The sequence below is a fragment of the Antrostomus carolinensis genome, unplaced genomic scaffold (genome assembly GCF_000700745.2).
Source record: "Antrostomus carolinensis isolate BGI_N321 unplaced genomic scaffold, ASM70074v2 scaffold8298, whole genome shotgun sequence".
Taxonomy (NCBI): Eukaryota; Metazoa; Chordata; class Aves; order Caprimulgiformes; family Caprimulgidae; genus Antrostomus; species Antrostomus carolinensis.
The window spans coordinates 10,811-34,352 of record NW_010334999.1 but is presented as its reverse complement, the minus strand read 5'-3'; the positions used below and the strand labels follow the sequence as shown (position 1 = coordinate 34,352).

The 23,542-nt window shown below is 41.8% G+C and overlaps 1 protein-coding gene across 1 annotated transcript in view; it reads left to right on the top strand.

Annotated features, from left to right (window-relative positions):
- CLCN1 (chloride voltage-gated channel 1) overlaps nucleotides 1–23,542 on the top strand; it is a gene marked incomplete at its 3' end in the record, with an annotated part of 40,810 nt that overhangs the window by 7,592 nt on the left and 9,676 nt on the right. Inside the window, exons 3-13 of the mRNA XM_029086589.1 lie at nucleotides 4,653–4,806; nucleotides 5,120–5,251; nucleotides 6,641–6,769; nucleotides 6,872–7,005; nucleotides 7,371–7,448; nucleotides 11,916–11,994; nucleotides 14,977–15,102; nucleotides 17,522–17,606; nucleotides 20,730–20,831; nucleotides 22,672–22,756; nucleotides 23,181–23,330. Coding sequence (XP_028942422.1) covers nucleotides 4,653–4,806; nucleotides 5,120–5,251; nucleotides 6,641–6,769; nucleotides 6,872–7,005; nucleotides 7,371–7,448; nucleotides 11,916–11,994; nucleotides 14,977–15,102; nucleotides 17,522–17,606; nucleotides 20,730–20,831; nucleotides 22,672–22,756; nucleotides 23,181–23,330 — 1,254 coding nt within the window. The remainder of the gene's footprint in view (nucleotides 1–4,652; nucleotides 4,807–5,119; nucleotides 5,252–6,640; nucleotides 6,770–6,871; nucleotides 7,006–7,370; nucleotides 7,449–11,915; nucleotides 11,995–14,976; nucleotides 15,103–17,521; nucleotides 17,607–20,729; nucleotides 20,832–22,671; nucleotides 22,757–23,180; nucleotides 23,331–23,542) is intronic.

Here is a 23,542-nt window from a genome sequence, read left to right as displayed (position 1 = left end):
GAGTAGAGGAGAGAATTGGAAGGAAAAGGGCAAGGAAACACACAGGTTGAGATAAAAACTATTTACTAATTAAAATAAAATTATAATGATAACAACAGTGATAACAGAATATACAAATGAGTGATACACAGTGCAATTACTCACCACCCGCTGACCAATGCCCAGCTTGTGCCATTCAACGATCCCAGAACAGAGACAATCCCAAAACCCAAACCCTGGAAGAGCAAGCCCGAGCAATTCCAGAGAGAATGCCCCTGTCTTCCGGTCAACCCTGGTTCATATACTGACATGAAGCGATATGATCTGGAATATTTCATTGGCACATCCAGATGTCAGGTCTGGGTTTTGCTGTTCACTGCACTTCCCCCTTCCAGTCCTAATGCAGCTGTGAACCAGCCAAACACGGTGGCCTTGAGCTCCAGCAGCAACTAATAACATTAATACTTTATCAACGTTCTTCTCATAACAAAACCAATACCGAAAATAAAACACAGCTATTCTAGCTACTAAGAAAATTAATTCTATCCTAGCAAAACCAGGACATCCGGTCAGGTTGCACAGGCCTTGTCCAGGCAAGTTTTGAACGTCTCAAAGACTGGAGATTCCCCAGCCCCTCTGGGCACCTGTTCCTGTGCTGAAACACCCTTGAGAGATGGTGGGTGGGGACATGTTTTCCTTATACATAGTCTGACTTTTCTTTCTTGCAAGTTACACTTTTTCCTTTAGTCCTTCCCTGTGTCCCTCCAAGAATTCTCACCCTGATTTTTCTCTCTGACTCCCCTCTCCCTTCAGGTGGTGGGACTGCTGTTAGATCTCCTCTTTGTTATCCTCTCCTCTTTCCTCTTCTGTTATTCAAGAACTATTATTTTGTTGCTGCACCCCTTCCCTCACATGTGCCTTGTTGGCTTTATGTGTAAGCAGTTGAGCCTAGACTTTTTACTAATGTTTACATCTACTTTTAAGGAGTTTTGGGAGGTTTGACTTTTGACATCAAGCATGTCTACTCTTTTGCATTCCATCAGAAAACAAATCTAAGGAAGATCATTTCAGGAATAGCAGGATGGCTACAACGCAGGAGTGAGAGGAATCATAGAATCATAGAACCATGGAATGGTGTTGGTTGGAAGGGACCTTAAAGATCATCTAGTTCCAACCCCCCTGCCATCAGCAGGGACACCTTCCACTAGACCAGGTTGCTCAAAGCCTCATACAGCCTGGCCTAGAACACTTCCAGGGAGGGGGCAGACACAGCTTCTCTGGGCAACCTGGGCCAGTGTCTCACCATCCTCACAGGGAAGAATTTCTTCTTAATATCTAATCTAAACCTACCCTCTTTCAGTTTAAACCCATTTCCCCTAGTTCTGTCATTAACTGCCCTTATAAAAAGTCCCTCTCCAGCTTTCTTGTAGGTCCCTTCAGGTACTGGAAGGCCGCTATAAGATCTCCCCGGAGCCTTCTTTTCTCCAGGCTGAACAGCCCCAACTCTCTCAGCTTGTCCTCACAGGAGAGATGCTCCAGCCCTCAGATCATCCTCGTGGCCCTCCTTTGGACTCATTCTAACTGGTCCATATCTTTCTTGTGTTGGATGAGCAGTAGAGCCCAAGACTGCCTTAATGGCCAGGAGCAGCAGATTAAAATCAGCCTGCACTGGTGGTGCTGGGGAAAGGGATTTTCAGGACTGGAATACGCTGTATGTGCTGGTGTACATACTTTTCCCCTGAAATTCTGTGCAGCTTTTCCTTTATGACTCAAGCAATGAAAGTTCACTATATTTTTTGGAAAGACAAACCCTGCTGGTTTACAGTTAAACATAAAGAAATGCTTCCTCCCTGAAAATGAACTTTACCCTGGTTGTGCTTTCTCCCTGCATGTTTCTGGGGGTTTTTTCCTCCCCATTAGTGATATTCATACCTTCCGCTGTTTTTGCACCATTATCATGTTCTCACTCAGCATTTAGTCTGGTAAGCATGATAGTACCTTTACCCTTTAGGTGGTAATTGGTATCTTTTAAATTCTCTCCAGTTTTTCTGGTGCTCAGAAGCCCTGTGCTCCTTTTGTTAGAGACGGAGCATCACAAGAAGGAAGTTTAAGTCCTAATGTGTTATATTTTCAATTTTACATGTCTTCTAATGGAGTGGATATTTCTTACCTAACCTAATTTTGCTTTAGGGTCATCCTCTGATTTCCGGATTCTTTCTGTGTCTCACAATCTCCTATCATTTTTAACAGTGCCAGAGCCCTGGGGAAGCAAAACACATTTGAAGCATTCTTTAAATATGTTGAGACTAACTTGTTCTCCAGGATAGAACCTTCATTTTTGTATCTGGAGATTAACTTCTTTTTTCCCACATCCTGAGTGCACTGTCTTCCAGCCAGATAGAAGCAGTGAACTAGGATACTGTATGAGGACTTTTACCATTCATGCTATTATCCTGTCATGCTGTTTTATCTGGGAAGATGGAAGATTCTAATTTGAATATCATACTTGACATGAGTTTGAGTTCATAGTTTGAATTAAGCTGTATTTGATATAAACCCATCCCTCATGACCATGTAAAGGCAATGAATCATCAGCTGAGGTGATGTGAAGATGCATTTGTCTAAAATCTGCTAGTACGTGGCATTTCTAGCTGAAACAGACACAGTGAGAGAAAAAAAAGAGCAGTCTGCTATTTAGGACTGGATTCTATATTGACAACTTACCTTGTATATTAAGTTCTTCAACCTGATGTTTCACTGTCCTGTCTGTATGAGGGTCAGAGCATGGCCATTCCTTACTGCAAAGAGTCTGCATTGCTTGATTTGCCTAGAGCTTGTTGATAATCATGAGGTTAATAATTACCTTAAATTTTTCAGCTTCCAATAGAGTGATGAATGGAAGAACACTTTCAGGTGTTCAGATAGGATCAATTTGTTTAAGGTATAGCAGGTAAGCCACCTTAAAAACAGGATTATTTTTAAAAGCCTGGATGTGTGTTCTGTGAAAAAAACACTGGGGATTTTGAAAGGAGCTATTGCACACATTTCAAGTGCCTCTTGAGGAATATATGCAAATAAATAAATAAACTACTTAAGACCTTCAGTCATATTTGTTATGTGGAAATATGAATTGGTAGAGGACTAAATCAGGTGCTCAGAGAAGCTGGGGAATTTCCACTCTTTGAGATGTTTAGGAGTTGCCTGGACAAAGTCTTGAGCAGCCTGATCTGGCTTTGGAGTTTGTGTGCTGTGAGCAGAGGCTTCACTAGAAACCTCCAGAGGTGCTTTCCAGTGTAAGTCTTTCTGGGAGTCTCTGAATCTGTTTGATCTCAAATTCTCTTACAAACAGTTCAGCTACCTTATCCCCATTGTATAGATGATGTTTCAGTCCAAGGACATCCCCAGGGAACAGGAGCAACATCTCCCGTGTCACCTCGAAAGGAGAAAACACGAAGCTGTCAAACAGAAATGTTTCCCAAGTGTGTGGTAGTGCTTTATATCTCTCATATGCCTTCTCATTCTCCAGCTGAGGTGTCTGATTTTGCTGATCGGAGCATTGCTCACTCTCCTCCTGCCACTCAGAAAATCTTACAGAGGCAAATGTTGGGCTGGGGAGAAAGCAAAGAGCCATGTTCCCACAGGTGGGAAGTGCCAAGATCACAGGCCATGCATCGGGTAGTAACCTGAACTCAAGTAAAGCCAAAGCTGGTTCATTGCAGGGCATGTGACGAGGAGAGGCTTATTCTCTGCTTCTCAAATGCGCACCTTCCCCACCCATACTCTGAAAGAGTGAGGTAAGATAGCTGCTCTTGAGCGAATCTGATAAACAAACAAGGGGGCACAGTCAGGATCCTTCAAGCTCCCTTGAGATCTTGTTGTTGACAAGATGGCACAACTGCCAAGTTTACTGCAGATCTATGTGTGAAATGTCACTGGTAAGCACATGTATCTACTTGTGAATTGCATATAATCAACTGCATATCGAGTTTAGTATCTGAAGACAAAGACCAGATTAGGTACCTAGGAAATTCAGAGGAGCTGGAGGTATGTGAGGACTTAGTATGATGATTTGGGTAAATAATGGGAGGAGGTGTGCAGAACTCTGTGATATTTCTGAGCTGATGCTGCTTTTCCTCCACAGGCACTATCAGTGGCTGTGCGCCCTCTTTAAGCATTCCTTGGCAGCAGGAGGAACAGATGCAGGACATTCCTGCAGCCTGTTTGATAGTGTAATACCTCTCAGAAACCTTCAGAGATGTTTCACAGTGCTGCTGAAGTCTATGAGAGAGCCCTGAGGGTGGCAGCCTCATGTGAACTATTTTGACCTTCTTTTGTACCTCCAGAAAGCCTGCTCAATCTCTTCAGACCAGAGCTGGCTCTTTCTCGGGGTGTTAGAAAGCAACTAATATTCTGTGGCCATATCTTGTATGCACAAAAAGGAGATGAAAAGATTTTTGAGATTGGGAAGAGGGAAGCAGAAAGGACAAGGAAAAAAAAAAAAAAAGTTGAGCTGCACCTGTCAAAGTTTCTATGTCTCTGTCTCCCTGCTTGGGTACATTTGGGTCTGCACCTCTGACTATTAGTAGATCTGCCTTTTCATCTTTAATGCTATTTGTGGAGGAGCATTTACCTTACCTTTTGCTTTTGATCTCTCTTGTTTTCTGTTTCTCTAGCTTTATGGCCAATACACAGACCAGATAACCAACTTTGCAGAGAAGGAAGCAGCAAAACTACTGAATAAGAATGAGGCCCAAAAGAACAATGAAAGATTCCTGAAACGTGAGAGTCAAGTAGAGATCAAAGAAGAGCACTATTCCAAATGTCAAGGCAAGAACAATTCATTTTTCATTACCCTGTGACAAGATATTGGGTAAGCCAGCCAGAGAGATGGAATTTAAGCAAGGCAAAAAGACAAGAATTCTAATCCCCCCTCCTTTTTTTTTTTTTTTTTTTTTTTTTAAACTGGATAAGAATTTGCAGGACTGTGTAAGAGAGGGATGGGTACCAGTTCTTCAACACTGAGCCCAGGGTGCTTCCAAATAAATCCTTATTGTAGTCAGTTCCCAGCATGGGAGAGGAGAGACAGACACAAACTTCATTTCTGTTCCCTCAGTTTTTCTGTTCACTCTTCCTTCCACAGACTGTGCTAGACGCATCCAGAAATATGTTACCAAGAAGCTTGGAGAGGACTGGATTTTCCTGGTTCTGTTGGGTCTGGTCATGGCGTTGGTGAGCTGGGGAATGGATTATGCCAGTGCAAAGAGCCTACAGGGTGGGTCCCATTCAGGTGTTGCAAAAGCATACCATAAATGATATGAATGTTTAACAAAGCCCAATGACCAGTGTTCCTCCCCCTGTAACATCAGTGCCCCATCCTCACCCCTCACTGCCTTGGAAGTCTGAAGTACTTGCAACATAGTAGAGAAAAGGAGAAGTGATACTGTGGTCCTTCCTATTATACAGGTTCCTGTCCTCCCCAGGTCTACTTAGCACATAGAGGGTGGGGAGGGTAGGTGCTCTTAGATGCCCTCTTGACACTGTTTCTGTTTTTTACCTCATTATTTTTCTTTCCAATTTTTATTTATACAGTGCCCTGCAGTTTCCTGCTACCTGGACACACAGTGCTCTCTCCTTTGACTCTTTTCACAAAGATCTCCTAATCACTGTCTTATATCCCTTCCACGCATTTGTCCTGTGGTCTCTCTCCCAGCTATAACAATGACAAGATCTTTCAGTCTCCCTGCCCCCCATTTCCGTCCACACAGGCACATACAGCATTGCCCAGGTCCTGTTAACTGTACTGTTCCTTTGTCCTTGCCCTCAGTGTCCCAACCCTGCCCTGCACACTCACACCAGCCCTTTCCTCTCAGTGCCCTTGGCTGCTGATGTTCACCAGACACTGCAGTTCCTCAAAGCTCCCAATATCCCTTCAGCCCAGTGTTCCTCCTTCTAGAGCTTCCCCATCTACCAGGTGTCTGGCTTAGCCTACCAGTCTCAGGGGGACCCTGTCCTTCATACTCCCTGCAGCTGAATTCTTTGGGATTTTTCTCTTCCCCTCCACTAAGTCTCAGCCTCCTTCTCTGTGAGAAGCCAGTTCAGGCAAAGAAGATGAATTCTCAGTAGCTCACGCTGTTGTACTTGGCTGAGCAATGGTACCACTGCTTTTTTTAACAGCTGGCACAGCTCCCTTCATGCTGCTGCTCTAAAAGGCAAAACATAAGCACATATATTAATCTGATTTTTAAAAAAGAATGATTTCTCATGTGATTAAGGTGGAGGAGAGAGCACTAGCTATTGGCAGACCACTTTATTGGCCTCCAGGACCCACATAAGGCCCTCGGGCTGCCAAATGAAAAGACCCTGTACAATGATTCATCCTCACAACTGCACATAACATACTTCTTACGCCACATTTGGGCACAGGTATTAACAGTGTCTAAGAACAGAGAGCCACTTCTATCCATTCCTGCAGAATGCCTGTTTTATTTGGGAACCAGTCCTCAAAATGTTACAAGGCTTGTCTTAGAAAATGAGGACTTTAGGATGGCATTTCTCAGTGAGATTTTGTACGGGCAGGTTTATCAAGTGTGTGATTCTTTGATGTCTACCAACTTGTCTGTGACTGTGGTTACTGACAACTTCTTTGTTTGTCTACCTACAGCCTACAAGTGGATGTACAGAGAGCTGCACCCGAATGTTCCAATGCAGTATCTGGCATGGGTCTCCTACCCACTTGTTCTTATTCTGTTTGCGGCCACTTTCTGCCAACTCGTCTCTCCACAGGCTGTTGGTGAGGGCAGAAGGCATGGCAAGATCTGTTTCTGTCTGTCTCTTTTTCTTGTGCCATTTGCCTGCAGATTTTGTTCATCCTCTGCTCTGCTGTTGTTTTCAGGGTCAGGGATCCCAGAGCTCAAGACCATTATGAGGGGAGTGGTCCTCAAGGAATATCTCACTCTCAAAGCTTTTGTGGCCAAAGTTGTGAGCCTCACAGCTGGGCTTGGAAGTGGCATGCCTGTGGGGAAAGAGGTGAATATTTCTGTTTTCATGTGCAGTAGTGGCCAGGGTCTGGGAGGTGAGTGGGGTTGTCTGTGGAAGAACAGTCTATAAATGTTTTATTTATTTTGCCACCATTCCTCTTCTCAAAACTCTGCTCTTTCCAGCAACATTTATCTTCCTTTGGCCATTTTCCTTCCACTTTGAAAGGCTTGATATAGAAAATATCAAAGAACACAAGTCAGATATAGTCCTTAAGAGGGAGGAAAAAAAAAAAAAAAAAAGATTGGAGGACTGGCTGGGATGGCCAAGAGAAATTATGAGATCTGCAATGGTTAAATGGCTGTCAGTAAACAGTGACTAATCCTCTCTGGTTTTCTCTTCCTCTTCTCTTGCAGGGTCCGTTTGTGCATATTGCCAGTATCTGTGCTGCAGTACTCAGCAAGTTCATGTCAATCTTCTGTGGTGTGTATGAGGTAAGGCACGTATCTCTGCATACAGGTCTTCCACAGGTTCAGCTCCTAAGACACATAGCATAGTATTGGTAGGCCACAAAATACAGAGGAAACATGTGGATTGAAGTTCACTGTACTGCTACAGAGCAGTAAAATACAAGCCAAAGAAAATGGTAGTGGGAGGCCAGATATACAGTCAAGTAACTGTGCAGGATCACCAATGTTACCTACCAATTACACAGCGACTGGTTAGGAATATGCATTCGACAAGGTTCCAATCTCCTTATGCCGATACCGTTGCACTGCAATCATTGTCTGTATAAAAAAGTAGCTGCAGACAAAGATCAATTTGTCTTTAAGCCAAATTTATACAGCATTGCTAATTTTAGGCACTGACGCTCTCTCTGGGCTTTTGCTGTCACAGAACAGCCTCTGCAGGCTGATCACTGTATTGACTAGTTGTATTAAAAAATCTAACTGCATATATAGCTAAATGTAGGAACTGCTTTACATACAGGCCCCTAGCAGAGACTGGCTGTGTAATACAACAATGGGAGGTGCTGTCCTACTTGAGTAAATCCTGTCTCTGAGTAAGGACCAGATGTCACTGCTGAAGACCAGCTGACAGTACTAAAGACTTGCAATAAAGTGTGTAGAGCCTTCTATTTGTAATAGCAATGGCTGAACCTGCTGCTGGCTGTTGCTTTGTTTCATTGTTCTGGATCCTAACCCCCCGGCTGTGCTCCCTCTAACCCCCGCATGCCCTTCTCTGGCTGCACTCTCTGTTCCAGAATGTGCATAGGCAGCTCGACCTCCTGGTGGCGGCTTGCGCAGTTGGAGTTGGATGTTGCTTCGGGGCTCCTCTTGGAGGCAAGTGTCTTCCTATGTGTGACATTTAATGTACAACTCATTTAGCCTCTTGCTGTGAGATTTCCTGCTCTCAGGCAGGTTCTCCACAGATACCTCTCCGCTTTAGCAACATGAGTTCATTCTTTTTGCCTGTAACTGGTGGCGGTGAAAGAAAGGGAAGGTTATAGGAAAAGTGACACCTATTAATGCACTAATTTGTAATGATGCAGCTTGTTCAGTCCCTGTCTGCTATGGGTATTGTTCAACCTGGAGAGCACTGAGACCTGTCCAGAAAATCAATAAGGATCGAGTAGAGAACACAAGTTCAAAAAACCTTTCATGAAAGGAGTAGCAACATCTAAGGGCAGGAGATGATAGCAAGTATGATAGGAAGTGATAATGTGAACAGGAAACTACTATATGATTGCTTCATCAGTGGACTGAAGAACAGAAATATCAGTGTGTAAAGTTTTGGGTTCTCCATATAAGAGAGATGCAAAGGGCCAGTAAGATGGTTGTGAGGTTGGAGTAATGGTATATGAGGACAGACTGAGGAGGCTGGGTTTACTTAGCCTAAAGGAGAAAAGATTAAAGGAGGGTGGTCTAACTGATGTCTCTCTATCTCATACTGTTCAACACTGTCCTATCAGGCTTTGCATGTCCAAACAATTTGAATTACCTTTCGCCATACTGCAGGCCATGTTGCATACATCCTCAGTTTCGAACTCTTCATCAAGCTGGTGGGCTATAACACAATCCTCCCACTATTCCTGTCACTTCGAACTGAAGCATTGTGGCAAAGGAAGAGGAAAAGGCTGAGGTACTTACTGCCTTCTTTGCCCCAGTCTTTAAGACCAGTTGTTCTTGGAGTACCCTGCTCCCTGAACTGCAAGACAGGGACAGGGAGCAGAATGAAGCCCCCGTGACGCAAGGGGAAATGGTTAGTGACCTGCTACACCACTTGGACATACACAAGTCTATGGAGCTGGGTGGGATCCATCCAAGGGTACTGAAGGAGCTGCTAGTGGTACTCACCAAGCCACTTTCCATCTTGTATCAGCAGTCCTGGCTAACTGGAGAGGCCCCAGTTGACTGGAGGATAGCAAATGTGATGCCCATCTTCAAGAAGGGCCATAAGGAGGATCCAGGGAACTACAGGCCTGTCAGTTTGACCTGGAGCAAATCATCTTGAGTGCCATCATACAGCACATAGAGGACAACCAGATGATCAGGCCCAGTCAGAATGGGTTTATAAAAGGCAAGTCCTGCTTGACCAGCCTGATTTCCTTCTACATCAAGGTGACCTGATTAGTGGATGAGGAAAAGGCTGTGCATGTTATCTACTTAGACCCCAGTAAAGCCTTTGACACCATTTCCCACAGCATTCTGCTGGAGAAACTGGCTGCTCATGGCTTGGACAAGAATGTACTCTTCATTGGGTGTAAAACTGGATAGGTAGCTGGGCCCAAAGTGTTGTGGAGAATGGGGTTAACTCCAGGTGTCAGCCAGTTACAAGTGGTGTTCCCCAGGGCTCATTATTGGATCCAGCTCTTTATCAATGATCTGGACAAGGAGATCAAGTGCACCCTGAGTAAGTTTGGAGATGACACCAAGCTGGGTGGAAGTGTTGATCTGCTTGAGGGTAGGAAGGCTCTGCAGCAATCTAGATCTCAGCAATCTAGACAGACTAGATCAATGAGGCAGGACCAACTGTATGAGGTTCAACGAGGTTCAACAAGGTTCAGTGCCGGGTCCTGCACTTGGGTCACAACAACCCCATGCAACACTACAGGCTTGGGGAGGAGTGGCTGGAAAGCTTCCAGGCGGAAAAGGACCTGGGGATGTTGGTCAACAGCCATCTGAACATGAACCAGCACACTGCTGTGCACAGATGGCCAAGAAGACCAGTAGCATTCTGGCCTGTATCAGCAATACTGTGGCCAGCAGGACTAGGGCAGTGACTGTCCTCCTGTTCTTGGCAGTGGTGGGTACCTTGAGTATTGTGTTCAGTTTTGGGCCCCTCACTCCAAGAAGGACATGGAGGTGCTGGAGTGTGTCCAAAGAAGGGCAACAAAACTGGTGAAGGGTCTAGAGCACAAGTCTGATGAAGAGTGGCTGAGGGAACTGGGATCGTTTGTTTAGTCTGGAGAAAAGGAGGCTGAGGGGAGACCTTGTCACTGTCTACAACTACCTGAAAGTGGGATGTAGCGAGTTGGGGGTCAGTCTCTTCTCCCAAGTAATAAGTAGTAGGACAAGAGGAAACGGCCTCAGGTTGCACCAAGGGAGGTTTAGATTGGATATTAGGAAAAATTTCTTCACCAAATGGGTTGTCAAGCACTGGAACAGGCTGCCCTTGGAAGTGGTGGAGTCACCATCCCTGGAGGTATTTAAAAGACATGTAGACGTGGTGCTCAGGCACATGGTTTAGTGGTGGATGTGGCAGGGTGAGGTTTATGATTGGACTTTATGATCTTAAAGGTCTTTTCCAACCTAAACGATTCTATGAATCCCATCCCCAGTATGGACATTATTATATATTAAGGCCACAGGGGCAGCAATAGGACCCAGAACTTACCTAGGACAAAGCTGTGGATAAGGACACATTGTTCTGGGTCAGCAAACAGTTCATGGCCCTTTTTTGTTGGACTGTGCAGAGACAGCCTTGAGACACCTCTTGGTTGAGGCTCTATCAAACACCTGCTCAGGTAAACAGGAATTCATGACCTTCTGGCCTTAGAATTCATCCTGGCCACTCAGTCTACCACATGGCCCACCGTAACACAAGACCACCCTTTCTCAAAACTCTTATGGGAGATCTGACAGGCTACTTTGGGAAGACATGACAGTGGAAAGTACCAAATACACAGGCTTTTAACACTGGTGTATTACACACCACCTAGGATTTAGACAACAGAAAAAAGAAAGAAGAAACCTATTTGCTTAACTTTCACCATTCTCAGGCATTTCAGGGCCAAATCTTGGAGAAAGACTAGGAGAGCATTTTCTCCCTTTCAACAACTCTATGTCTTCAAAACTGTCTCAGGGGAGACTCTACCTTGTATACCTTCCATTTCCCTTTGTTATCGTGATTTTTTTCACCAGGACAGCACAACGCTTTACTAGGTGATCTGTTACCTACTCAGCTACCCAGAGTGACAGGACCTTCAGCATCTGTCCACACTCAGATCTGGAGATGCATGTGCCTTGTACACACAAACTCACAGGGTGAGTTTTTTGAGGCACTCTCTGACATGTGTGTATCCTGAGATTTCCTGACAAACTAAAAGAGGTGGAGTAAAACATACATGTGTGACCTCCACGCTTTGGAGGATTTTCCACAAGACATTTCTTCTACAGTGACAGAAACGTGCATATTTCAACGAAAGATGAGATTCTGCCTTCTCTGTGTGTCTTGAAAATCTGACTCCAGGTGTATGCCTGTCTTGTACCAGATCTTATCTTTTGAATATTTTGAAGCCATCCAGAAGGGAGAAGTGAGATAAATGTAGTTGTAACTCTAAGACTGGTGACAGAGCTGGGTGACAGCATGTGGCCATACCTGCCAATTCTGTTACTCACTCCCTGCTTTCCTTCCTTCTTTCTTGTTTGTCTGTCTCTCTCTGTCTCTTTCACCAGTAGCAGCCATATTATTACACAGATGTCCTGACCGTGGGTTGCGCTGTGGGGGTCGGCTGCTGCTTTGGGACACCACTTGGAGGCAAGTGGCTGCTCTGTTTCTTTTTTCTCAGGTACCTAAATCCTCTCCTGCCTAGTCGTCTTCTCCTCTCCCCCTTTCCTGCACTTGTATTTTTGATCTGTCATTTACCTCGAACAAAGAAACTTACCTTTAATGTAACCAACCTTCCCTGCATCTCTGACACAGTCTTTTTCCCACATGTTGTCAGCCTCCCAGAGGCAAGAGGGGAAGGTTTTCTAGAACAGTGGTCTCCAAACTGGGGTGTGCATACCCCAGGGGGTGTGCAACATGATCTACTGGGGTGTGAGAAGAAAATTTTGGAATTCCTTTTAAAAAAAAAAACCTATAAAAATAAGAAATAAAATAGGCTTTACTAATGTTCAGTACACCTATTGACACTGGTGCCCTCACTCGATCCATGTGTCAGATGGCCACTTGTCACTTACAGTGCATGAGGTGTCCTGGCTGTAGAATTGCTCACAACACAGAGGGCTGGCAGTGGTGCACTCACTCATTTGCTCACTTTCACCATATTGCAATGTATTGCAATCAATGTGTGCCCACTTAAGTGGATGTACAGATTATATGATTTAGTGTTAACTAAACTAACCCTCAGAAAATGGACAAGTGGCTTAAAAAGATTCCTGCAAAGAGATTGAAGAGAATACTATGGCTTAAAAAGATTCCTGCAAAGAGATTGAATACTGATAATGTGAGCACAGACGACTGACAAGAAAATGGCAGAGCTGACACTTCACTGTAAGGGTGGTCAGACACTGGATCAGGTTGCCCAAGGAAGCTGTGGCTGCCCCCCCCCTGGAAGGGCTCAAGGCCAGGCTGGATGAGGCTTTGAGCAACCTGGTCTAGTGGAAGGTGTCCCTGCTGATGGCAGGGGGATTGGAACTAGATGATCTTTAAGATCCCTTCCAACCCAAACCATTCCATGATTCTATGATTCTCCTGGTAGAAGCTTTTAATCAGCCACATTCTGAGGTAAAAACAATGACCAGCTAATCAGAAAACACTGCTGAAGAAACAAGTATCAGCACAAATTACACAGTGTGAGAGGCTTGCTGTGCAGCTGGATGAAAGGGCAGATGTTTCTAACATGTCTCAGCTTATGTTACTTGCTAGATTGTTTTGATAGTGAAAGATGTGAAGAACCACCTTCTGTGAGCCGCTGAAGGAAAGATCTACCAGAGGAGCTATATTCTCAACAGTAAATTACTTCTTTAATAAACATGTTTTGTAAAAAAGCTGTGCAAGTGTAATGACCAGGGGAGCAACTGCTTTGACTTGGCATAAGAAAAGTGATGAGGTTACACAGATAGCACCACACCTGAAATTCACTGCGTTGCTGATAGGCAAGCTATTGAAGTAAAGAAATGGGAGCCAGACAGGCACAGAGTGCTACAGGATGTCACCAGTATGGTTAATTTCATAAAACCAAGACATTTGAACAGTACAACCTTTACACTACTTCATAACAAGATGGGGAGTGACTATGATAAACTTTTGTACCACACAGACATTTGCTGGTTATCTCTTGGCAATGGACTTTCAAAAGACTTGTTGAATTTAAAGACCAGTTACATATTTTTCTTTTACAAAAAAAGAAGTGTATTCTGAATTTGCTGATCTTTTCTGTGATGACAAGTATCTGTCAGTACTATTCTACCCAGCAGTTGTTTTGGAAAAAATAAACATATTTGACAAACCCCTTCAAGGTGAAAGTGACATTCTAACAGTGGGTGAGAAAGCAACTTCTTTCCAAAAGAAACTTGGGGAGATTTTGTGAATTTGTTGCCAAATACAATGTAAATGTGTCACCTATAAAAACTGTCACAAGTGTACACTTTAAAATCGTGGAAACAGAACTTTCTAACCTGTTTAAAAATCTTCCAGATTAAGAGTTTCAGTGGGTTTTGAACCCATTTGCTAAAGATATGAAAAAACAACACCTTCTGACTAGTTTGCAAGAACAACTGATTGACACAAGGGAAGATGGAAATTCACTATCCAAATTTAAATAAAAATCTTTGCATAAGTGGTGGATGGGATTGAAAACCTAGTATTATGATTTAGTCAGCACAGCCAATGATGCATTTCTTGCATTTGGATCTACGTATCTTTGTGAGATATCTTTTTTATCTGTGACAGCCATTAAGACCAAGTATCAAAATAAACTGAACATAGACCTAGACCTCTGAGTCACTGTATCACAAAGTGTTAAACCAAAATTCTCTAAAATAAAGAATATAAATATTTTGAGTGAGAACAAAAAAATCCAGTAATAAATAAATAAATAATATTTAGAATTTTGTTTGTTTAATCTTTGCAGAATCAGAGAATCACAGAGTGGTAGGGGTTGGAAGGGTCCTCTGGAGATCGTCTGGTCCAACCTCCCTGCCAAAGCAGGTACATCTAGAGCAGGCTGCCCAATGGCGTCCAGGTGGGTTGTGAATATCTCCAGAGAAGGAGACTCCACAACCTTTCTGGGCATCTTGTTCCAGGGCTCTGGCACACTCAGAATAAATAAGTTTTTCTTCATCTTCAGCTGGAAATTCCTCTGTTCCAGTTTGTGCCTGTTGCCCCTTGTCCCGTTGCTGGGCACCACTGAAGAGTGGCCCCATCCTCTTGACACCTGCCCTTTAGGTATTGATGAGCATTGATGAGATACCCTCTCAGTCTGCTCTTCTCCGGGCTGAACAGACCCAGGTCTCTCAGCCTTTCCTCAGCAGAGAGATGCTCATTCTTTTTTAATTTCTATTTTTGGGGTATGTTTTATATTGTACATAATATATTGGTACAATAGTACACGTATATAATTTTTAAATGAATACACATATATTGGGCGATACATGCTCAACTATTTTTTATTGATAGGGGTGTGTGATCAAAGAAGTTTGGAGACCACTGCTCTAGAAGACTATTTAGAAGCCTCCCATGCTTCTAACATTACACTTCTGATTTTAACTTTGCTCCCTTTCCAACTCTTTCTAGGGGTCCTTTTCAGCATTGAGGTCACTTCCACTTACTTTGCCGTGCGCAATTATTGGAGAGGTTTCTTTGCAGCTACCTTTAGTGCCTTCATTTTCCGAGTCCTTGCTGTTTGGAACAAGGATGCAGGTAAGCTACAAACCATTCCTACACTGCACAAAAGTACCTCTGTTGATTTATTATTTTCCATCTTCCTCAAAACCACAACCTTGCATGATGTTTGAAACTTCTGCCATGACATGTCAATTCCAGCAGTACAGAAGGGAAGAGGAAGGGAAGTTTTTTACGTCATCAATTATACAACCTGTTCCTAGGTGTGTTGAGGATATGACTGAAAAATGACTGAATATGAGTCCCCATCAAGTAAGAGAGCCTCTGAGGTGGGATTTTTGCCTCTACTCAGCATAATGTCAAGGCTGTAAACATAGAGGTATCCCATTGCAGAGGATATAATACATACTGCAGTGTATGCTGCTGCGCTCTGCTGGAAATGCCACGGTCTGCTTTGGTTATCTTTTGACTAGAAGCATAAAAACAAATTAGTCTAGAAAATTGAGATGGTAAAATGATTAGGAGACTACAGGATTGGTAGGGTATGACTGAAGGTCCTGAAAAAATAACTGTCTCAAGTCACTGAAAAGCATGAGTGCAACATTTGTGCAGAAAGAAATAATAGGACAAGCTTGTTCAGGAGAGCGTTTCAGATACTGTGGAATGGAGTTCCAGCTGATGCAGAAGGCTGACATTTCTTTGTAAGTTTCTTGCTTATAATGTCTTTATCTTTTTTTTCTTACAATTACATCTATTTTATTGATCTGAGCTCCATGTGGGCAGTTCCCTTATTGAAACCTGCTATAACTTATGGCTCTCTTGACTTCACGGTGTTGGGTATTGTTTTATGCTAAAACATGATTTGGCTTGAATATTCTCCTGACTATAGAAAGTGACCACATTTTCTACTTCAATGTAGAAAGTAACTACATCTTTGTTTGTGAAACACTGCCTCATACTGAGGGGTATTCAGATCTGTCACAAAAACTATATCTTTCTATTCTTTCCAAAGGAAAATTTAAGAAATTTGAAGCCAGATGACAGGACATAATCTCCTATCCTCCATTTTTATCTACTCTAACTCCCTTGCTGATGTCTCAAATCATTAGAAATTATCTTAATCCTGAAACATCTTAATTACTGCCTCTTCTTCAAAATCATCCAGACAGCTTTAATATGCACATTAATGGCTCCTTACATTCTGCTTCATTGATTGTCTGGGTTATAAAGTTCCGTGATCCAATTGTCTATGAAAAATAGTTCCTTTTCATAGTTTCAAATTTTCTTTGTCTGTGTTGCTGGTCTCCTCATCCTTTTATTAAGGAAGTAGAAACTTTTGTCTAGCTAAGTCACTCATTATTTTATGATCTTTTATCATGCTTACTCTAACTTATCTTTCATGTCTTTTCTTGCTCATTTCCTTCTGAAAGTTACAAGCCTGGTCTTTTCAGACTGTTTGTGCAAAGGTTTTTCTTGTGTCCCCTCTTGTGTCTTCTCCCTGGAAGTGTTTAAGACCAGGCTGGATGAGGCTTTGAGCAACCTGATCTAGTGGAAGGTGTCCCTGCTGACGGCAGAGGGATTGGAACTAGGTGATCTTTAAGGTCCCTTCCAATCCAAACCATTCTATGATTCTATGATGTCTTCACAATCTCTAAAGTCTTGTCTACCCGCAGAAGTTATGCACTCAGTAGATAATCAGATGTCTTTGTGCTAGTTTCCTGTATGGCCGCTGCTATCACCCAGTAAGCAAGCCATTGTATGGGGCGGGTTAATGTACCTGAAAGCAGAAGAAAATGCTTCTCTCACTGTGCACTATGCACATCTGCCTGCAATGTTCATGTGGAACATGTAAACTATTGCAAATTCATACATAATATGTGAAGTAAGTTTCCTGCTTAGGCAAGCATTTGCCATCTTCTTCCAGAATATGTTTGAGATAAAATGTAAAGAGTTCCAAGCAGATGTGGCTATCAAATGGATTTATTGGAAGGCATTACAATACTGCAATGCAATCCTGTGAATTATGATAGTATATTTATGCAGCTTCTTTAACACTTCTTTTATTGTAATTATTTTACCTCCAAGCTGCATCATTGCTACCAGGAAGAAACAGGTAGAGAAGCAATCACATCAGAGTACATGGGTACAAATAAGTTGTGTAGCACCTCACCAAAATTCTTTTCTTTCTTAAACCCATAAAATCTTTGCTAGCTTCTGGTGACTGATGGCTTTGTTGGCTGGCTTTACACCATTCTCTGTACTTTCCAAATAACACCTGGCCCGTTCTGGTTGGCTGCTGCAACTTAGGCCCATTTGCTAACCGTGGAAACAGGCATTGCTAAAATCAGAGCAGTCTGCCAATCTGTAATATTGTATATAATGTCATTAAACCACAAAGGACCATGTAAATTACTAGTTCCCCTCTCCCTGCTCCTAGCTTTTACAGCATTCAACTTCTCAATTCCCTTTCCTCCTCTACCTCTTTTTCCTCTCACAGATACCATCACAGCCCTGTTTAGAACAAATTTTCGCATGGATTTCCCCTTCGATCTGCAAGAGCTGCCAGCATTTGCTGTAATAGGGTAAGTTCCCAGGAGCCTGGCTCTTTGGTCCACAAAGGTTATCATGTGAGCTCTATTAGGAATATTTTTGCAAGAGTTACAGCTCTTTTAAACAGTTTGATTGTCACAATTAAGGCCTCTGCTTGTTGGGATTCCTCCTTCAGATATGGTGCCCAGGCAACACAATGGGTAAGGAAGGAAATGTGATTATTATCAAGCTATTTAATATTTCCTTTCCATACATCTTTTCAGAAATTAAGTTCTGGGAAAAAATAAATTAAAAAAACAAACAAAGTGAGTTTAACTTGGTCTAGGTATAGATTTACTGAATGGCCCTTTAACCATATTGATGGCATTCCCAAATTAACTGACCCAACAAGTATATGCTTTTCCTTTGACAAAAACAGGACAAAAGATTTAAACAGGAAGTTTCCCTTTTACAAGGTCAGAATAATTACCCTTTTCAAGGGAGGTTGGTACACTTGACATGGTGGCAAGGGTAACTGAACCATAATTGGAACCAGTGAGAAAAACAGCTAATTTATTAAGAGGAGTGTCAGTTTTATTTTATTTATTTTTGGTGATATCCATGTTGGTTTCATTGGTGGGGAAAATTTTGGAAAATGAAAGAATGAAATTAAGAAAAATGAGAAGAGAATTGGGAGATACTAGAGAAAAACTGAGTGTGGAATTGAGGTAAAGTCTTGGGTTAGAGCTTCAGAGAGTCTCCAGGGAAATCACTGCAGAGCAGTAGTGAGGGGAATATACTGCTGGAACAAAGAACAGTGCTGGCACTGTGTACATATTCTTTTGCAAGACCTGGATCCAAGACCAGAAATATAGCTGAGGTTTTCTAGCTCCTTTTAGTAGGCTGCTCTCGTATTAATTTACTTGAATATGAACTTGAGTGGGATTTTTTGAAGACATCAAATATACTGAAAATCTATGAATATACAGGAGCTTTTGCTAGTAACAGGTATCCGCTTTGTTATTCTCCTTAAATAGACTTGCATACTGAACTCAGGGGAATCTATGTGGTTAGACTGGAAAGGACAAAGGTAATCCTTATGATTTACAGCTGATAGAATGCAAAACTTCTTGTCATTCAGTTTTGGATAGAGTTGGTAGAGCTGGTTTTTTGCAGTACTGCCCATAGGCTAGGAAAGGAGTGAGTATATGACAACTGTGAAATGCTTTCAAATGCCTGGGTAGTTAAAAAAAAAAAAAAAAAAAAAAAAAAGCTAAAGGCTTAGATAGTCTTGGATAAGGTCCCGATGCCAACTCAGAATGCTCCAAAGTCTTTTAACATTGAGTCTCAAAGTTGAACTCTCTTTCTATCCAACATAACTCTTCACTTTCAGGTAGGACAAAAAAACTGAGCCAGCCAAAGTATATCAACAGGCAGATCTTGTTCTTCTGCTTCAGAAAATGTTATTAATTTTGAAATGTATGCAGGAGAAGCACTTCTAGTCTATTGACAAATTGATATGCAGGAATGGAGGGATCTATTTTTTAATATAAAGTATTCTAAAGAAATTCAGTTCACTGTGCAGCCCTTAGGCTTATATTGCCTAAGGAATTGGTCTGTTTTAACAGTAGTGCTAAACAGTGCTGGCTTAAAATATTTAAGGGAAGCTCATTGGACATGTCTTTCTCTGAACAGCTTTATATTTAGTTTAAATTTGTTTCTATGCAATTTTTAAATTGTCAAGTAGGATTTTTTCAGCATAAAACTTTTTTAAGTAAGCTAAATTAATCTTTGAATGAGATTTGGCAAAGGCCTGCATGATATATAACAAAGGAAAATTCCATTAATTTTAAAAATTAAAAGAATTAAAATGTTATCTGTTTATCCTCATTATTCTGTAGGTTAATTATTTACCACATAAAATAATATTTTCCCTTACCAATTCTAAATGCACTCTTTTTACACACTTTTTTTTTTTTTTTTACTTCACCTTTGAATATTAGGCCTTATTTATGCAATCTCACTAAGCTAGAGAGCACAAGGATCAAGGCCAGTCCTTAGACAACTATACTTTTTTGACTTTATCAGGATCAGGAACACAGGCCTCTGTGATTAGAATCGTAGAGAGTACATATTTTGCTTTAGGCACCAGAGTTGCTATTACTTTTAACATTTGATGTAGGTATATAATTTTGCCGAATCAGAGTTAAACTCCCTTAATTTTTACTTTTTCCTGCTCCAACCTGATGTCTAAGTTCTGACAATACTAGTCTGTGCCCAGTTGCTCTCCTCCAGTCCCCACTGAGATCTTTCATTCCTTTTTTTATAGATCATTTTATAGGTTTTTACAGATTAGATTTTCTCCTCTAAGCAAGAGAAAATTAAAGTGGTAAAATGGCAGTGTGCGTGACAAAGAGATCTAAAATAATCTCTCCACTTTCATCAGGGAGTCAATGTCTACAAGTGAGTTGCTGTAGGAGTAACTCACTAGGTGACATTTAAAAGACATCATAAATAGCTGAAGATGAAATAGTGTGGCCAGCAGGAGTAGGGCAGTGATTGTGCCCCTGTACTCGACACTGGTGAGGCTGCACCTTAAATACTGTGTTCAGTCTTAGGCCCCTCACTACAAGAAGAACATTGAGGCACTGGAGTGTGTCCAGAGAAAGGCAACGAAGCTGGTGAAGGGTCTGGAGCACAAGTCTGATGAGGAGCAGCTGAGGGAACTGGGGTTGTTTAGCCTGGAGAAAAGGAGGCTGAGGGGAGACCTTGTCCCTCTGTACAGTTACCTGAAAGGAGGGTGTAGAGAGGTGGGCGTTGGTCTCTTCTCCCAAGTAACAAGCAACGGGAGAAGAGGAAATGGCCTCAAGTTGCACCAGGGGAGTTTTAAATTGGATATTAGGAAAAATTTCTTCACTGAAAGGGTTGCCAAGCATTGGAACAGGCTGCCCAGGGCAGTGGTGGAATCACCATTCCCAGAGGTATTTAAAAGCCCTGTAGGTGTGGTGGTTAGGGACATGGTTTAGTGGTGGACTTGGCAGTGTTGGGTTTACAGTTGGATTCAATGATCTTAAAACTATTCTATGATTCTACTAAAAACAAACTCATTTCCTCGGTTGGTGGTTTTTGCATTACCTATTTTTTGGTATAATTTTATTTCATTTTCTCCATTTTAGGATATGTTCTGGATTCTTTGGAGCATTTTTTGTTTATCTCAATCGCCAAGTGGTCCTATGCATCCGGCGTCATAAGGCTCTGAGCCAGTTTCTCACCAAATAGTGAGTGCCTTTGAAGATACTCTCTTTAAGGACCAGATTTCTATACCTAACTGGTATTGGATAGTAACAAATGCTTTCTAGAAGTTAGTAGAACTATTTCAAGTCTAAGACAGTAAAAATATGAGAAATTGAAATTATATGAGAGTAAGATATCTAGAAACATAAAGAGAATTTGTTCTGAGCTGGATTTTATTCTTGGCCAGCCAAATAGTTTCAAATAGCTTCTTGATTTAGAAGGGAGACTCTATAATATCCATTAAGAGGACAAGGGAAACTACTGATTGGACAGAATTTTTTTTTTAATTAGAAAATCAATGATCATGCTTCTACATTGTGCTGCTTCTGATTTTTTTTTTTTTAAGAATGTGTAAAAAATAAATTCAATGTCATTTATATTTGAGAAAATTAAATACAACTGAAATCTAATTATATCTTTAAAACCTGAGGGGTTTTTTAATCAAAAGGTAGGCCAAAAATGTAAAGAATATGCTGCAGTATTGCAATTACTGCACACTTACGAACCAAAAGCTGAAACTGATAGTAACCAAGTGGTATGAATTGCAGCATGGAAGAGAAATGCAAAGGAAAATAAAAATCTTAGCAATCAAGGTTTTACAGGGCACTTGAAGATACTTTTTTCCTCTCTCTGATAAAGTTACAACCTCCAAAGTTACAAACTGAAAGCGAAAAGGTGGCTAACTGTACATGTCTTCAGTCCCTCTACAGAAGAAATCTGATGCTGTGATAATTTTTAATTTGAGAGGTGTGGAGGACCTACACTTCTTAGCAAGTTGCAGATCTGAGCAGAAGGAAACCACTTGTTAAAATGAAGTTCAAACTAACAATTTATTATGTGGAAGAAAAATTGTCTTTCTTCATTGAGTAGCATTACCCAGAAGCACCAGCAAAGCCATCAAACAGAGTTAATAGAGAAGTGGAGCAAAGCCTGAAAAGTGGGAATTTACTTTGAACTTTTGACTCAGAAAGTCAGAGTTTCTAATTTCTCAGAATTTTGTAGGTTCTTAGACTGAAAGAAATTAAAGGTTATGTTTTGTCTTCTTGAATACCACAGCATCTTAGCCAGAACTTCCTGTAGGGAACATAGTAATTTGTTAGTAATTCACAGGGAACATGAATGATGATGACAGTACTGTGAACACAGCATGTGAAGGCAGCTTAGACTCATGTCGTCTTCGTGCCCATGAAGTGTTGCAGTGTACCCAGAAACCCATCCTGGGATTGGACATAGCAGTAGGAAAACACAGATGGCTTCAGCCTGCTGTCCAGCTATGCCCCACTGGTCCAGCACAGCTAGGCCCACTGGCCACCAAGGACACCTTCCCCAAAAATTGTGACAGTCAGCAGTTTGATGGAAAGAAAAGCAGTTTTTCTCATAAGAATTTGTGCAATGGGGGATGTATGCAGAAATGTATGGAAAAACCTACATTTAAATACACTAGAACAGGTTACTTTGCATGGGGGATGAAAAGGCAAGACTGGCATAATCAGGACAAATGGAGGAGGTGATGGCTTTTGGCAATAGGCCCACACACCATTGTAAGTACACAGCCCCCTCTATGTACTCAGGTCTGTACATTTTGTACATCCCTCTCTCCCTCCACCCCTCCTATTACATAAATTCTGATGGGAAAAATGGCTTTGCTGACAGTTAAACTCTCTATGAATAATGATGATGAGCAGAGCAGGGCATTAAATTGCCAGTAAGAGAACTCCAAAGCAATGGATACAGATGTGGCAGAGAGCTTTGACAGAAATACCATTCATAGTCCTGAAGTGATAGTGCAAGGTTATATTTTAATAAACTTTTATTTCTTTTCAGCCGCCTCGTTTACCCTGGGGTTATAACCTTTCTCTTAGCAACCATGACCTTTCCTCCAGGATTTGGGCAGTTCATGGCAGGAGAGGTGAGAGTGGGATGTGTATTTGTAATTCTGTGCAGTTCTGCAGAACCATCTCCCTTTATCCTGTGTCCCAATAAACCATAAGGTTTTACATTATGGAAAGGGGAAGAAAGATTTGGGAGGAGTTTGGGCTGAGGAGGGACTATATTCTGAGACTTTATAGTCTCTGCTATCTCCTTCATATAGAACTTGAAAAAGGTCTACTCTCCTAAGCAAGTCCTAAGGAAGATGTTACCCTATGTGTGAAATTAGCTATCCTTTCACCAATTCAGGTAAAGTCCCATCTCTCTTCCTGAAGATTAAAAATGTGAATTAAGTCTCATAATCATGAATTACCAAATAAATTCTCTTCCACTTTCTTGGAACAGAGGTAGAATATTGACTCCATTTAATCTCATGGCTCATGCCTGGTTTTTTTGCTGTTTAGTTGATGCCACGGGAAGTCATCAGCACTCTCTTTGATAACTATACTTGGGCAAGATACACAGGGGACCCTCGGATGCTAGGGAAATCTGCTGCCTGGATCCATCCCAAAGTCAGTGTCTTCGTCATCATCCTGCTTTTCTTCCTCATGAAGGTAGGAAACCCAGCTCACCATAAACCCTTCTCCACTCAGAGCAAATGTTCTTGATCCTTTGTAAAATAGTTTGTGAACTGCCAATGAGGACTTGTTGAGTATAGAATGAAGCACTGCAACTGAAATGCAGTCTTACATCTTTTGAAGTTATTTTTTCCCACCTTGAATGCAAGATTACCAAAATTATTAGGAATATATTCCTGGCCTTAATA